We start from the raw sequence: 16,842 nt of genomic DNA, 5'->3' as shown, positions 1-16,842 counted from the left end.
CGGAAAGGGGATCCATCAGAGAAAATGACTTTACCCCAGTCCTCAGCAGTCCAATCCCTGTACCTTTTGCAGAATATCAGTCTGTCCCTGATGTTTTTCCTTATTGACACCAGGCCATCCTCCAAAAGTCTTCGCCTCACTGTGCGTGCAGATGCACTCACACCTGCCTGCTGCCATTCCTGAGCAAGCTCTGCACTGGTGGTGCCCCGATCCCGCAGCTGAATCAACTTTAGGAGACGGTCCTGGCGCTTGCTGGACTTTCTTGAGTGCCCTGGTGCTCAAGGTGCAATCTTACTAGCAGCAATATCCTTGCCTGTGAAGCCCTTTTTGTGCAAAGCAATGATGACGGCACGTGTTTCCTTGCAGGTAACCATGGTTAAGAGGAAGAACAATGATTTCAAGCACCACCCTCATTTTAAAGCTTCCAGTCTGTTATTCTAACTCAATCAGCATGACAGAGTGATCTCCAGCCTTGTCCGTCAACACTCTCACCTGTGTTAACGAGATAATCACTGACATGATGTCAGCTGGTCCTTTTGTGGCAGGGCTGAAATGCAGTGGAAATGTTTTTTTGGGATTAAGTTCATCTTCATGGCAAAGAGGAACTTTGCAATTAATTGCAATTCATCTGATCACTCTTCATGACATTCTGGAGTATATGCAAATTGCCATCATCAAAACTGAGGCAGCAGACTTTGTGAAAATTAGTATTTGTGTCATTCTCAAAACTTTTGCCCACGACTGTAGAGTTATTAAAGTGACTATGCATAGATAATAAACAGAGAGTAGCAGCAGCATAAAATAGGTGTGGGGGACAATGCAAACAGTCAGGGTAGCCATTTGATTAGATGTTCAGGAGTCTTATGGCTTCGGGGTAGAAGCTGTTTAGAAGCCTCTTGGACCTAGACTTGGCACTCTGGTACCGCTTGCCGTGCGGTAGCAGAGAGAACAGTCTATGACTAGGGTGGCTGGAGTCTTTGACAATTTTTAGGGCCTTCCTCTAACACTGCCTGGTATAGAGGTCCTGGATGGCAGGAAGCTTGGCCCCAGTGATGTATTACCCTCTGTAGTGCCTTGCGGTCAGAGGCCGAGCAGTTGCCATATCACAGTGATGCAACCAGTCAGGATGCTCTTGATGTTGCAGCTGTAGAACCTTTTGAGGATCTGAGGACCCATGCCAAATCTTTTCAGTCTCCTTAGGGGGAATAGGTTTTGTCGTGCCCTCTTCACGACTGTCTTGGATCATGTTCGTTTGTTGGTGATGTAGACACCAAGGAACTTGAAGCTCTCAACCTGCTCCACTACAGCCCCGTCGATGAGAATGGGGGCGTGCTCGGTCCTCTTCTTTTTCCTGTAGTCCACAATCATCTCCTTTATCTTGATCACATTGAGGGAGAGGTTGTTGTCCTGGCACCACATGGCCAGGTCTCTGACCTCCTCCCTATAGGCTGTCTCGTCATTTTCGGTGATCAGGCCTACCACTGTTGTGTCATCAGCAAACTTAATGATGGTGTTGGAGTCGTGCCTGGCCATGCAGTCATGAGTGAACAGGGAGTACAGGAGGGGACTGAGCACGCACCCCTAAGGGGCCCCTGTGTTGAGGATCAGCGTGGCGGATGTGTTGTTACCTACCCTTACCACCTGGGGGAAGCCTGTCAGGAAGTCCAGGATCCAGTTGCAGAGGGAGGTGTTTAGTCCCAGGGTCCTTAGCTTAGTGATGAGCTTTGAGGGCACTATGGTGTTGAACGTTGAGCTGTAGTCAATGAATAGCATTCTCACATAGGTGTTCCTTTTGTCCAGGTGTGAAAGGGCAGTGTGGAGCGCAATAGAGATTGCATCATCTGTGGATCTGTTGGGGCAGTATGCAAATTGGAGTGGGTGTGGGGTAATGATGTTGATGTGAGCCATGACCACCCTTTCAAAGCACTTCATGGCTACAGACGTGAGTGCTACGGGTCGGTAGTAATTTAGGCAGGTTACCTTAGTGTTCTTGGGCACAGGGACTATGGTGGTCTGCTTGAAACATGTTGGTATTACAGACTCAGACAGGGAGAGGTTGAAGATGTCAGTGAAGACACTTGCCAGTTGGTCAGCGCATGCTCGGAGTACACGTCCTGGCAATCCTTCTGGCCCTGCGGCCTTGTGAATTTTGACCTGTTTAAAGGTCTTACTCACATCGGCTACGGAGAGCGTGATCACACAGTCGTCCGGAACAGCTGATGCTCTCATGCATATTTCAGTGTTACTTGCCTCGAAGCGAGCATAGAAGTGATGTAGCTCGTCTGCTAGGCTCGTGTCACTGAGCAGCTCGCGGCTGTGCTTCCCTTTGTATTCTGTAATAGTTTGACGAGTGTCGGTGCCGGTGTAGTACGATTCGATCTTAGTCCTGTATTGACGCTTTGCCTGTTTGATGGTTTGTCGGAGGGGATAGCGGGATTTCTTATAAGCTTCCGGGTTAGAGTCCCGCTCCTTGAAAGCGGCAGCTCTACCCTTTAGCTCAGTGCGGATGTTGCCTGTAATCCATTGCTTCTGGTTGGGTTATGTACGTACAGTCACTGACGACGACGTCATTGATGCACTTATTGATGAAGCCAGTGACTGATGTGGTGTACTCCTCAATGCCATCGGAAGAATCACGGAACATATTCCAGTCTGTGCTAGCAAAACAGTCCTGTAGCTTAACATCTGCTTCATCTGACCACTTTTTTATTGACCGAGTCACTGGTTTTTGCTTGTAAGCAGGAATCAGGAGGATAGAATTATGGTCAGATTTTCCAAATGGAGGGCGAGGGAGAGCTTTGTATGTGTCTCTGTGTGTGGAGTAAAGGTGGTCTAGAGTTTTTTTTCCCTCTGGTTGCAAATTTAACATGCTGGTAGAAATGAGGTAAAACGGATTTAAGTTTCCCTGCATTAAATTCCCCGGCCGCTAGGAGCGCCGCCTCTGGATGAGCGTTTTCCTGTTTGCTTATGGCCGTATACAGATCATTGAGTGCGGTCTTAGTGCCAGCATCAGTTGTGGTGGTAAATAGACAGCTACGAAAAATATAGATGAAAACTCTCTTGGTAGATAGTGTGGTCTACAGCTTATCATGAGATACTCTACCTCAGGCGAGCAAAACCTCAAGACTTCCTTACATATCGTGCACCAGCTGTTGTTTACAAATATACATAGACTGCCACCCCTCGTCTTACCAGAGGCTGCTGTTCTTTCTTGCCGATACAGTGTATAACCCGCCAGCTGTATATTATTCATGTCATCTTTCAGCCACGACTCTGTTAAACATAAGATATTACAGTTTTTAATGTCCCGTTAGTAGGATATTCGTGCCTGTAGTTTGTCCATTTTATTATCAAGCGCTTGTAAATTGGCCAATAGTATCAATGGAAAAGGCAGATTAGCCACTCGTCGCCGGCTCCTTACCAAGCACCCCGATCTCCTTTTGCGATATCTCCCTTTTTTTCTACTGCGAATGATGGGGATGAGGGCGCTGTCGGGTGTCTGGAGCAAATCTCTCTCGTCCGACTCATAAAAGAAAAATTATTTGTCCAGTTCAAGGTGAGTAATCGCTGTTCTGATGTCCAGAAGCTCTTTTCGGTCATAGACGGTAGCAGAAACATTATGTACAAAATAAGATAAAAACAATGCGAAAAAACACACAAAATAGCACGGTTGGTTAAGAGTCCATAAAACGGCAGCCATCCCCTCCGGCGCTATTACTTGCCGTATGATATGTTACCATTGGTATGGTTACATAAGACAGATGGTTACGTTAGGCAAAAACGAAAGGAGGGTGGTCGGTCGGGGTGGATGGGTGGGCATATAACATGAACATCTAGCAACCCAAAGGTTACGTATTCGAACTTAATCACAGACAACTTTAGTATTTTAGCTAAATAGCATTTTTACAACTACTTGACAGACAAAATGAGAATTTTTTTTCCAGAAAATCACATTGTAGGATTTTTAATGAATTTATTTGCAAATTATGGTGGAAAATAAGTATTTGGTCAATAACAAAAGTTTCTCAATACTTTGTTATATACCATTTGTTGGCAATGACACAGGTCAAATGTTTTCTGTAATACTTCACAAGTATTTTGGCCCATTCCTCCATGCAGATCTCCTCTAGAGCAGTGATGTTTTGGGACTGTCGCTGGGCAACACGGACTTTCTGTGACACTCTGGCTCCAGGGACTCTGATTTATGGAGCCAGGGTTGTTCATTTTCATTTGGGTGTATTTCTATGTTGGGATTTCTAGTTGTGCATTTCTATGTTGTGGTGGTTCTTGATTATTCATGTGACTCCCAATCGGAGGTAACGAGTGACAGCTGTCGGCTCGTTATCTCTGATTGGGAGCCATATTTAAACTGTTGTGGTTTCACTGTGTGTTTGTGGGGTTTTTGTTCCGTGTTCAGTCGTGTACTGTTGGACTTCACGTTTCGTCAGTGTTTATTGTTTTGGTTAGTGTACTTTATCTTAATAAAGTCATGTTCACTCAACGCGCTGCGCTTTGGTCTACTCATTCGTCAGACGACCGTGACAGAAAAACCCACCATAAAAGGACCAAGCAGCGTGTCCAGGAGCAAAGAGACTGGACATGGGAGGAGGCGCCGGGTAAGGAGATCGAGAGGCTGGCGATGGCCCAGGTGGGCAAATCGTGGTCCTGGGAGGACATGCTCGGGGGCAAGGGACCTTGGGGGAAGATCAAGGCCCTGGCGAGAGAGGAGCAACGGCGTCAGCAGGGTCATCGTTGGAAGGACGAGAGGCAACCCCAAGAAGTTTTTTGGGGGGGGCACATGGCTTGGGCGGCTGGGCAGCAGGAGGCTGCCACAGGGAGACGTGGAGAGAAGGCTATCGGATTACGGGAGCCATTGGCGAGTAGAGGAAGGGAAGTTGTTGCGGCACGGCGTGAGAGACTGATGTGTGTTACCAGTCCGGTCCGGCCCGTTCCTGATCCCCAGTTAAAGCCAGTGGTGTGTGTTCCCAGTACGGACCGGCCTGTTCCTACTCCACGCATCAAGCCCACGGTGTGCGTCGCCAGTCCAGCCCGGCCTGTTCCTGCTCCACGCACAGAACCTACGGTGTGCGTCGCCAGCCCAGCCCGGCCTGTTCCTGCTCCACGCACAGAACCTACGGTGTGCGTCGCCAGCCCAGCCCGGCCTGTTCCTGCTCCACGCACAGAACCTAAGGTGTGCGTCGCCAGCCCAGCCCGGCCTGTTCCTGCTCCACGCACAGAACCTACGGTGTGCGTCGCCAGCCCAGCCCGGCCTGTTCCTGCTCCACGCACAGAACCTACGGTGTGCGTCGCCAGCCCAGCCCGGCCGGTTCCTGCTCCACGCACCAGGGATATGGTGCGCTCGCCAGCCCGGCCCGGCCTGTTCCGGCCACTCGCACCAGGGATACGGTGCGCGTCGCCAGCCCAGCCCGGCCTGTTCCTGCTCCACGCACCAGGGATATGGTGCGCTCGCCAGCCCGGCCCGGCCTGTTCCGGCCACTCGCACCAGGGATACGGGTGCGCGTCGCCAGCCCAGCCCGGCCTGTTCCTGCTCCACGCACCAGGGATACGGTGCGCTTCGCCAGCCCGGCCCGGCCTGTTCCGGCCACTCGCACCAGGGATACGGTGCGCGTCGCCAGCCCAGCCCGGCCTGTTCCTGCTCCACGCACCAGGGATACGGTGCGCTTCGCCAGCCCGGCCCGGCCTGTTCCGGCCACTCGCACCAGGGATACGGTGCGCGTCGCCAGCCCAGCCCGGCCTGTTCCTGCTCCACGCACCATAAAAAGCCCTGAGATGCGTGCCCTCAGCCTGGGACCACCAGTTCCGGCACCACGCATCAGGCCTACGGTGCGTCCCCAGGGCCCAGCATGCCCTGTTCCTTCTCCCCGCACTAGCCCTGAGATGCGTGTCCTCAGCCCGGTACCTCCAGTTCCGGCACCACGCACCAGGCCTACGGTGCGCCTCAGACGGCCAGAATATGCCGTCTGCCCAACGGGGCCTGAACTGCCCGTCTGCTCAACGGCGCCTGAACTGCCCGTCTGCCCAACGGTGCCTGAACTGCCCGTCTGCCCAACGGCGCTTGAACTACCCGTCTGCCCTACGGCGCTAAAGCCGCCCGTCTGTACTGAGCCTGCAAAGCCGCCCGTCTGCCATGAGCCTTCAGAGCCGTCCGCCAGATCGGGAGCCGCTAGAGCCTTCCGCCAGACAGGAGCCGCTGAGAGCCTTCCGCCAGACAGGATCAGCCAGAGCCGTCTGCCAGACAGGATCAGCCAGAGCCTTCCGCCAGACAGGATCAGCCAGAGCCTTCCGCCAGACAGGATCAGCCAGAGCCTTCCGCCAGCTATGAGCAGCCAGATCCGTCAGCCAGCCATGAGCAGCCAGAGCCTTCCGCCAGCCATGAGCAGCCAGATCCGTCAGCCAGCCATGAGCAGCCAGATCCGTCAGCCAGCCATGAGCAGCCAGATCCGTCAGCCAGCCATGGGCCGTCTAGCCAGGATCCGCCAGAGCCGTCCAGCCAGGATCCGCCAGAGCCGTCCAGCCAGGATCCGCCAGCCAGCCAGGATCTGCCAGAGCCAGCCAGCCAGGATCCGCCATTTAGTCCGGTACTGCCCCTTAGCCCTGTGCTGTCCCTTATCCTGGTGCTGCCCCTTATCCTGGTGCTGCCCCTTATCCTGGTGCTGCCCCTTATCCTGGTGCTGCCCCTTAGTCCGGTGCTGCCCCTTAGTCCGGTGCTGCCCCTTAGTCTGGTGCTGCCCCCTTAGTCTGGTGCTGCCCCTTAGTCTGGTGCTGCCCCTTATCCTGGTGCTGCCCCTTCTCCTGGTGCTGTCCCTTAGTCCGGTGTTGCCCCTTAGTCCGGTGCTGCCTCTTAGTCCGGTGCTGCCCCTTAATCCAGTGGGGTTATATTGGAGGGTGGTCATTTGGAGGAGGCTACGTAAGCGGGTAGTGACTATGGTGGGGTGGGGACCACGACCAGTGCCAGAGCCGCCACCATGGACAGACGCCCACCCAGACCCTCCCCTAGACTGTATGCTGGTGCGCCCGGAGTTCGCACCTTTAGGGGGGGGTACTGTGACACTCTGGCTCCAGGGACTCTGATTTATGGAGCCAGGGTTGTTCATTTTCATTTGGGTGTATTTCTATGTTGGGATTTCTAGTTGTGCATTTCTATGTTGTGGTGGTTCTTGATTATTCATGTGACTCCCAATCGGAGGTAACGAGTGACAGCTGTCGGCTCGTTATCTCTGATTGGGAGCCATATTTAAACTGTTGTGGTTTCACTGTGTGTTTGTGGGTTTTTGTTCCGTGTTCAGTCGTGTACTGTTGGACTTCACGTTTCGTCAGTGTTTATTGTTTTGGTTAGTGTACTTTATCTTAATAAAGTCATGTTCACTCAACGCGCTGCGCTTTGGTCTACTCATTCGTCAGACGACCGTGACACTTTCAACTCCCTCCAAAGATGTTCTATGGGGTTGAGATCTGGAGACTGGCTAGGCCACTCCAGGACCTTGAAATGCTTCTTACGAAGCCACTCCTTCGTTGCCCGGGCGGTGTGTTTGGGATCATTGTCATGCTGAAAGACCCAGCCACGTTTCATCTTCAATGCCCTTGCTGATGGAAGGAGGTTTTCACTCAAAATCTCACGATACATGGCCCCATTCATTCTTTCCTTTACATGGATCAGTCGTCCTGGTCCCTTTGCAGAAAAACAGCCCCAAAGCATGATGTTTCCACCCCCATGCTTCACAGTAGGTATGGTGTTCTTTGGATGCAACTCAGCATTCTTTGTCCTCCAAACACAACGAGTTGAGTTTTTACCAAAAAGTTATATTTTGGTTTCATCTGACCATATGACATTCTCCCAATCCTCTTCTGGATCATCTAAATGCACTCTAGCAAACTTCAGACGGGCCTGGACATGTACTGGCTTAAGCAGGGGGACACGTCTGGCACTGCAGGATTTGAGTCCCTGGCGGCGTAGTGTGTTACTGATGGTAGGCTTTGTTACTTTGGTCCCAGCTCTCTGCAGGTCATTCACTAGGTCCCCCTGTGTGGTTCTGGGATTTTTGCTCACCGTTCTTGTGATCATTTTGACCCCACGGGTTGAGATCTTGCGTGGAGCCCCAGATCGATGGAGATTATCAGTGGTCTTGTATGTCTTCCATTTCCTAATAATTGCTCCCACAGTTGATTTCTTCAAACCAAGCTGCTTACCTATTGCAGATTCAGTCTTCCCAGCCTGGTGCAGGTCTACAATTTTGTTTCTGGTGTCCTTTGACAGCTCTTTGGTCTTGGCCATAGTGGAGTTTGGAGTGTGACTGTTTGAGGTTGTGGACAGGTGTCTTTATACTGATAACAAGTTCAAACAGGTGCCATTAATACAGGTAACGAGTGGAGGACAGAGGAGCTTCTTAAAGAATAAGTTACAGGTCTGTGAGAGCCAGAAATCTTGCTTGTTTGTAGGTGACCAAATACTTATTTTCCACCATAATTTGCAAATAAATTCATAAAAAATCCTACAATGTGATTTTCTGGAGAAAAAAAATCTCAATTTGTCTGTCATAGTTGACGTGTACCTGTGATGAAAATTACAGGCCTCTCTCATCTTTTTAAGTGGGAGAACTTGCACAATTGGTGGCTGACTAAATACTTTTTTTCCCCACTGTACATATCCCAACCAGAAGCCATGGATTACAGGCAAAACCTACATGTTTCAAGCAGACCACCATAGTCCCTGTGCCCAGGAACGCCAAGGTAACCTGTCTGAATGGCTATCGCCCCACAGCACTCAAATCTGTAGCCATGAAATGCTTTGAAAGGCTGGTCGTACTGTAGCTCACATCAACACCATCATCCCAGACACCCTGGACCCACTCCAATTCGCATACCGTCCCAACAGATCCACATATGACGCAATCTCTTTGGCACTCCACACTGCCTTTTCCCACTTGGACAAAAGGAACACCTACGTCAGAATGCTGTTCATTGACTACAGCTCAGTGTTCAACACCATAGTGCCCTCTATCCAAACTCATCACTAAGTACCCTGGGACTGAACATATCCCTTGGCAACTGGATCCTGGACTTCCTGACGGTACGCCCCCAGGTGGTGAGGGTAGGCAACCACACATCCATCACGCTGACCCTCAAAACGGGGGCCCCTCAGGGGTGCGTGCTTAGTCCCCTCCTGGACTCCCTGTTCACCAAAGACTGCGTGGCAGCTCACGACTCCAACACCATCATTAAGTTTGCCAACGACATGACGGTGGTAGGCCTGATCACCGACGACAATGAGACACCCAAGTCATAGACTGTTCTCTCTGCTACCGCACGGCAAGAGGTACCGATACACCAAGTCTGGAACCAACAGGACCATTAGCAGCTTCTACCCCCAAGCTATACAACTGATAAATATCTAAATAGTTACCCAGACTATCTACATTGATCCTTTTTGCACTAACCTTTTTTGACTCATCACATACACTGCTGCTACTGTTCACTATCTGTCACTTTATTTCTAGTTATATGTACATATCTACCTCAATTACCTCATACACCTGCATATTGACTAGATACTGGTACCCCGTGTATATAGCCAAGTTATTGTTACTCATTGTGTATCTATTATTACATGTATTGATTTTCTATTATTTCTCTATTTTCTTTCTCTCTGCATTGTTGGGAAGGGGCTGTAAGTAAGCATTTCACTGTTAGTCCACACCTGTTGTTTACGAAGCATGTGACAAAAAAAAATTAGATTTTGATATCATACTAATTTGAGTCTCGGATTTTCCTTTACTATGTCACGTCTACCCCCGAGTCCAGGTTGTTCAGGCAGAGCTGCCCTCAAAACTAGGGCCGGATTCTATCCAAGCTGCGCTAGACAGCAGACAGTGCGGGTATTAAAGGTAATTTACCTTTATTATTTGGATTGTAGACCTGAAGTTGATTGGCTTTATATATTAGTTTTTTTCTCAACATTTGAAGACAATTGATCCTACATCATGATATGACTAATAGACTGATGTATAATCAACATTTTTATTTGAACCCATCATGCCATAAAATGTATCTGAAATAAATTAACAAAACTATGTACATTAAAACAAACAAACTCAGCAAAAAAAGAAACGTCCTCTCACTGTCAACTGCGTTTATTTTCAGCAAACTTAACATGTAAATATATGTATGAACAGAACAAGATTCAACAACTGAGACAAACTGAACAAGTTCCACAGATATGTGACTAACAGAAATTGAATAATGTGTCTCTGAACAAAGGGGGGGTCAAAATCAAAAGTAACAGTCAGTATCTGGTGTGGCCACCAGCTGCATTAAGTACTGCAGTACATCTCCTCTTCATGGACTGCACCAGATTTGCCAGTTCTTGCTGTGAGATGTTACCCCATTCTTCCACCAAGGCACCTGCAAGTTCCCGGACATTTCTGGGGGGAAAGGCCCTAGCCCTCACCCTCCGATCCAACAGGTCCCAGACGTGCTCAATGGGATTGAGATCCGGGCTCTTCGCTGGCCATGGCAGAACACTGACATTCCTGTCTTGCAGGAAATCACGCACAGAACGAGCAGTATGGCTGGTGGCATTGTCATGCTGGAGGGTCATGTCAAGACTCCCGAGTGGCGCAGTGGTCTAAGGCACAGGCCTCAGTGTAACGCTCATTCTTTTGATGATAAACGCGAATCCGACCATCACCCCAGGTGAGACAAGACCGCGACTCGTCAGTGAAGAGCACTTTTTGCCAGTCCTGTCTGGTCCAGCGACGGTGGGTTTGTGCCCATAGGCGACGTTGTTGCCGGTGACGTCTGGTGAGGACCTGCCTTACAACAGGCCTACAAGCCCTCAGTCCAGCCTCTCTCAGCCTATTGCGGACAGTCTGAGCACTGATGGAGGCCTCTTTAGTGTCCTAAGTTTTCATAACTGTGACCTTAATTGCCTACCGTCTGTAAGCTGTTAGTGTCTTAACGACCGTTCCACAGGTGCATGTTCATTAATTGTTTATGGTTCATTGAACAAGCATGGGAAACAGTGTTAAACCCTTTACAATAAAGACCTGTGAAGTTATTTGGATTTTTACGAATTATCTTTCTTTTTTTGCTGAGTTTACAAACAGGCAATATTGCACTTGAATAAAACTGATAAAATACATGTGAAAATACGAGGAAAATATTTACACAGGATGAAGTGCTACTTACTTAAAATATAGGTTGCAAACACAGGGTTATGTGATATACAGTGCATTTGGAAAGTAATCAGACCCCTTGACTTTTTCCACATTTTGTTACGTTACAGCCTTATTCAAAAATGTATGTGGATTTTTTTTTTTTTTATCAATCTACACACAATATCCCATAATAACAAAGCGAAAACAGGATTTTTTTGCAAATATTTAAAAATAGAAAAACTGAAATACCTTAAGTTTTCAGAGCCTTTGCTATGAGACTCAAAATGTAGCTCAGGTGCATCCTGTTTCCATTGATCATCCTTGAGGTGTTGCTACAACTTAATTAAGAGTCCACCTGTGGTCAATTCAATTGATTGGACATGATTTGGAAAGGCACACACCTGTCTATATAAAATGTCCCACAGTTGACAGTGCATGTCAGAGCAAATACCAAGCCATGAGGTCAAAGGAATTGTCCGTAGAGCTCCGAGACAGGATTGTGTCGAGGCACAGATCTGGGGAAGGGTACCAAAAAATGTCTGCAGCATTGAAGGTCCCCAAGAACACAGTGGCCATCATTCTTAAATGGAAGAAGTTTGGAACCACCAAGACTCTTCCTAGAGCTGGCCGCCTGGCCAAACTGAGCAATCGAGGGAGAAGGGCCTTGATCAGGGAGATGACCAAGAACCCGATGGTCACTGTGACAGAGCTCCAGCGTCCCTCTGTGGAGATGGGAGAACCTTCCAGAAGGACAACCATCTCTGCAGCACTCCACCAATCATGCCTTTATGGTAGAGTGACCAGACGGAAGCCACTCCTCAGTAAAAGGCACATGACAGCCCACTTGGTTTGTGAAAAGGCACCTAAAGGACTCTTAGACCATGAGAAACAAGATTCTCTGGTCTGATAAAACCAAGATTGAACTCTTTGGCCTGAATGCCAAGCGTCATGTTTGGAGGAAACCTCACACCATCCCTACGGTGAAGCATGGTGGTGGCAGCATCATGCTGTGGGGATGTTTTTCAGCGGCAGGGACTGGGAGACTAGTCAGGATCGATGTAAAAGATGAACGGAGTACAGAGAGATCCTTGATGAAAACCTGCTCCAGAGCACTCAGTTCCTCAGACTGGGGTGAAGGTTCACCTTCCAACAGGACAATGACCTTAAGCACACAACCAAGACAACGCAGGAGTGACTTCGGGACAAGTCTCTGAATGTCCTTGAGTGGCCCAGCCAGAGCCCGGACTTGAAACCGATCAAACATCTCTGGAGAGACCTGAAAGTAGCTGTGCAGTGACGCACCCCATCCAACCTGACATAGCTTGAGAGGATCAGCAGAGAAGAAAGGGAGAAACTCCCCAAATACAGGTGTGCCAAGCTTGTAGCGTCATACCCAAGAAGACTCAAGGCTGTAATCGCTGCCAAAGGTGCTTCAACAAAGTACTGAGTAAAGGATGTGAATACTTATGTAAATGTGACATTTCCAAAAATTTATAAAAAGCTGTTTTTGCTTTGTCATTATGGGGTATTGTATGTAGATTGATGAGGGGAAAAAACGGTTTAATCCATTTTAGAATAAGGCTGTAACGTAACAAAATGTGGAAAAAGTCAAGGGGTCTGAATACTTTCCGAATGCACTGTATAATTTTTTATTTTTTGCAATAAGATAACACTGAAAATTCAACACTGAAAATTAAGAAAAACTTGCAGTTAAAATCCAAAAACTGAATACTGGCAAAAGTGGTCTAAAACACCATGACAGCACCACTCAATTGGACATCTTTAAATATATGATCAATATGACCAATACTGTGCACGTTGTCATATGGTTAAACAGAGCAGGAAGCCCAGAATACTCACCACAACGAGACAAGGAGGATTTCCTTCATTATCCCTTTTGAACATGTTTAAGCCAATACAGTTTTACGCTTTCCATTCAATTTTAACACACATAAATAAAACAAAACTGTAAAATATTAGATTCTTCAAATGGTTACTGGAATTAAACTCAAGGTCAGAAAGGCAGATGAGGTTGACATAGGATATTTAAACCACCATCAATTATTGATGGGCAATATGTCAGCTTGTTAGGAGCAGGTCCATGTAGCTCAGTTGGTAGAGCATGGCGCTTGCAACGCCAGGGTTGTGGGTTCGTTTCCCACAGGGGGCCAGTATGAAAATGTATGCACTCACTAACTGTAAGTTGCTCTGGATAAGAGCGTCTGCTAAATTACCAAAATGTAAATGTGGTGAAGGATCTTTCCAGGCTATTAAACACATCTACACCCGTGTGCCAGCTGCCAAGCCATTAACCGTAGTTTTCCATTCATAAATGGAAAATACCACATGGAATGTTGCAGACGGTAGGGTCTCTCCACAGCCTGAGGCAAAGCTGCTAGATACAAGTCATCCAGACATGTGCATCTTATTTCTTCTGACTCTGGCTAATCTATATTATCTCACCTGCTACAGTATCTCTTGCCACATACTGACAAATCGTAACATTTAAATCAAATTGCAGTAGCATACACCGAGTGTACAAAACATTATGAACACCTGCATCTTCCATGACAGACTGACCAGGTGAAAGCTATGATCCCTTATTGATGTCACTTGTTAAATCCACTTCAAATCAGTCAGGATGAAGGGGAGGAGACAGGTTAAAGAAGGTTTTTTAAGCCTTGAGACAATTGACACATTGATTGTGTATGTGTGCCATTCAGAGGGTGAATGGGGAAGACAAAAGATTTAAGTGCCTTTGAACGGGGTATGGTAGAACTGCAACCCTGCTGGGTTTTTCGCGCTCAACAGTTTCCGGTGTGTATCAAGAATGGTCCACCACCCAAAGGACATCCAGCCAACTTGACAACTCTGGGAAGCATTGGAGTCAACACGGGCCAGCATCTCTGTGGAACGCTTTCGACACCTTGTAGTCCATACCCCGACGAATTGTGGCTGTTCTGAGGGCAAAATGAGGGGGTGGAGGGTGGAACTCAATATCAGGAAGTGTTCTTAATGTTTTGTACATTCAATGTATTTTTGAATCCCTCACTGTTTCCTCTACAATAGTCCCACAAGCACTTAAGGGTCAGAATGACACAAAGAATGTGTAGTGACTGCAAAGAGGGGCAAGTATTACAGTATGCGAAAAGTGTTTAATAGTGCTGGCCATTTTTATGTCCTCACTTGTTTGGACTCATTTGAAAGTCAACACAATGTTTTCTGTTTTAAGACATAGCCTTGTCCATTGGCAGAAGGGAGGAGGAAGGTGTTGTGGGGAGGGGCTTGGCAGGGGTACTGTCTGTCACTGTCACACAATGAGGGGCAGTAGGTCAGGAGGGGAGGGAGCGGGGGGTGCTGTGACGGCTGTCAGCGTGCCAGGGTCCAGGCCATTCACCGCCCTGCTGTAAACACAAACACAACATGGGTTAGTCTGGTTTACTGACGGTTAGGCAACATTTCACTTGTTGCTACTTACAAAATTAACCTTGCTGGATTCATATTATGGGGTGGTAAAACAGGTATATTAGCATAGCAAACATAAAATCTGCATAGCCTAATACCTAGGTAGGTATTGCATGGCATTTTAAATTAGAGTTTCAATGAAGATGGGCTACACCTAAGTAAAACTACTGATGTAGGTCTATTTGTGGAGCAGATAAACTGGACTATCACTTTACACTGGTCTCCTTTGTCTAGACTGCCAGACAAAAGGGGCCATTTGAATGAAGCCACAATGTCACTACACAGGCAGGCACACTTTCCAGCGGGCTATGGATCTTAGTGCCCAGCGCAGGGTTGAACCAGTGACCTCAGCCACAGCAGGTCACCTATTAGTATGTCCTCATTATCCTACTACCGGTCAGCCATGTCACTTGCCTGACGACTTAAACTGAATTCTTCAGCTGCTCTACTCTACTGCTACCTACTTCAGTCTGAGACTGCCATTGTTGAAGTTGTTTGTGGTGACGTCACAACGAGAGCTGTTGTACAAAACAAAGTCATCAGCGTTTGGTCACCTCTAACCAAACAGAGTATCAGAGCAAATGACAAAACACTGCTTTACCTACGTGTGTTCCAGTGTGTTAAACACATGGAAACCGTGTTTGATGTATTTGATACCATTCCACTCCAGCCATTACCACTCCTCCCTAATTAAGGTGCCACCAACCTCCTGTGGTGTGTTCTGGCTCTGGCCCATCCCATCGGTTTCTGGGACCAACGGTTAGAATGTGTTTGCATTCTAGAAATCGTCGGGAGGTACTCAGATTCAGACTCATTGCGGAGAAGAAACTAATGTCCGTAGGCGTGGCATTTCGCCGGAGCAAAGAGTCTGGGTCGCCAGGCAACCATGTCACGGTCACACACGGTCGCACACAGGGGAAAACATTAGGCAGCACACACAGGGCTTCGGGCACGTGCAGCCAAAAATGAAACTTGATGATAGATAAAGAGATCTGCTGGAAGTCACTACAAATAACACCTCTGGAGAATTTTCAGATTGTTAACCCTTTACACTCATACCTGTATACATTTCTATATAATAAAAGTAAGGTAATTTATAGTGTCAACATTTATGATCACTATGTTTGATGTACAGTTACGAGATGACACAGCGTTACACCCTGGGTTGTCCTGAACAGAATGAGCCTGTTTGTTGTATTGTGAAGAAAATATGCAACGGAACATGCACTCATGACTCCATTCTATGAGCACCAAAATTACGATCTGCTTCCCTGAATTGCCTAGTGAAAGCCTAACATTGTAACCTCGTATTTTATAATTTAGCTAGTCATGTTGGCAATAGAAGAAGCTTTCAAATGATGCCTACCTGACCCAGATTGTGATTTATAAAATGGACAGTTTTTGGATTGCGTAAACAACAGTAATTGTGTAAAGGTGGGGATGCAGGGCTGTGTTCCAAAGAAAACACCTTATACAGTGAGCTCCAAAATTGGGACAGTGACATTCGTTGTTGTTTTGGCTCTGTACTCCAGCACTTTGGATTTGTAATGACACAATGACTATGAAGTTAAAGTGCAGACTGTCAGCTTTAATTTGAGGGCATTTTCCTTCATTTCGGGTGAGCCGTTTAGAAATTACAGCACTTTTTGTACATAGTCCCATTTTAGGGGACCAAAAGTATTGGGACAAATTCACTTACAGTGGGGAGCACAAGTATTTGATACACCGCCCGATTTTGCATTTTTTCCTACTTACAAAGTATGTAGAGGTCTGTAATTTTTATCATAGGTACACTTCAACTGTGAGAGATGGAATCTAAAACAAAAATCCAGAAAATCACATTGTATGATTTTTAAGTAATTAATTCGCATTTTATTGCATGACATAAGTACTTGATACATTAGAAAAGCAGAACTTAATATTTGGTACAGAAACCTTTGTTTGCAATTACAGAGATCATACGTTTCCTGTAGGTCTTGACCAGGTTTGCACACACTGCAGCAGGGATTTTGGCCCACTCCTCCATACAGCTGTCGCTGGGCAATACAGACTTTCAGCTCCCTCCAAAGATTTTCTATTGGGTTCAGGTCTGGAGACTGGCTAGGCCACTCCAGGACCTTGAGATGCTTCTTACGGAGCCACTCCTTAGTTGCCCTGGCTGTGTGTTTCGGGTCGTTGTCATGCTGGAAGACCCAGCCACGAC

The 16,842-nt window shown here is 47.5% G+C and overlaps 1 protein-coding gene across 4 annotated transcripts in view; it reads right to left on the bottom strand.

Annotated features, from left to right (window-relative positions):
* Nucleotides 1-14,309: 14,309 nt before the first annotated feature.
* LOC121547261 (nuclear distribution protein nudE-like 1-A) overlaps nucleotides 14,310-16,842 on the bottom strand; it is a 39,209-nt gene continuing 36,676 nt past the window's right edge. For 2 of the 4 annotated variants that reach the window (XM_041858435.2, XM_041858436.2), the window contains exon 11: nucleotides 14,486-14,578. In XM_041858435.2, coding sequence (XP_041714369.1) covers nucleotides 14,568-14,578 — 11 coding nt within the window. In that variant the 3' untranslated portion in view covers nucleotides 14,486-14,567. Of the gene's footprint in view, nucleotides 14,579-16,842 lie in introns of all 4 variants that reach the window. The other 2 variants (XM_041858434.2, XM_041858437.2) reach the window with 2 other exon arrangements.

Source organism: Coregonus clupeaformis, chromosome 31 (genome assembly GCF_020615455.1).
Source record: "Coregonus clupeaformis isolate EN_2021a chromosome 31, ASM2061545v1, whole genome shotgun sequence".
Taxonomy (NCBI): domain Eukaryota; kingdom Metazoa; phylum Chordata; class Actinopteri; order Salmoniformes; family Salmonidae; genus Coregonus; species Coregonus clupeaformis.
The sequence above is the reverse complement of the archived record's forward strand: the minus strand, read 5'-3'. Positions and strand labels throughout refer to the sequence as shown.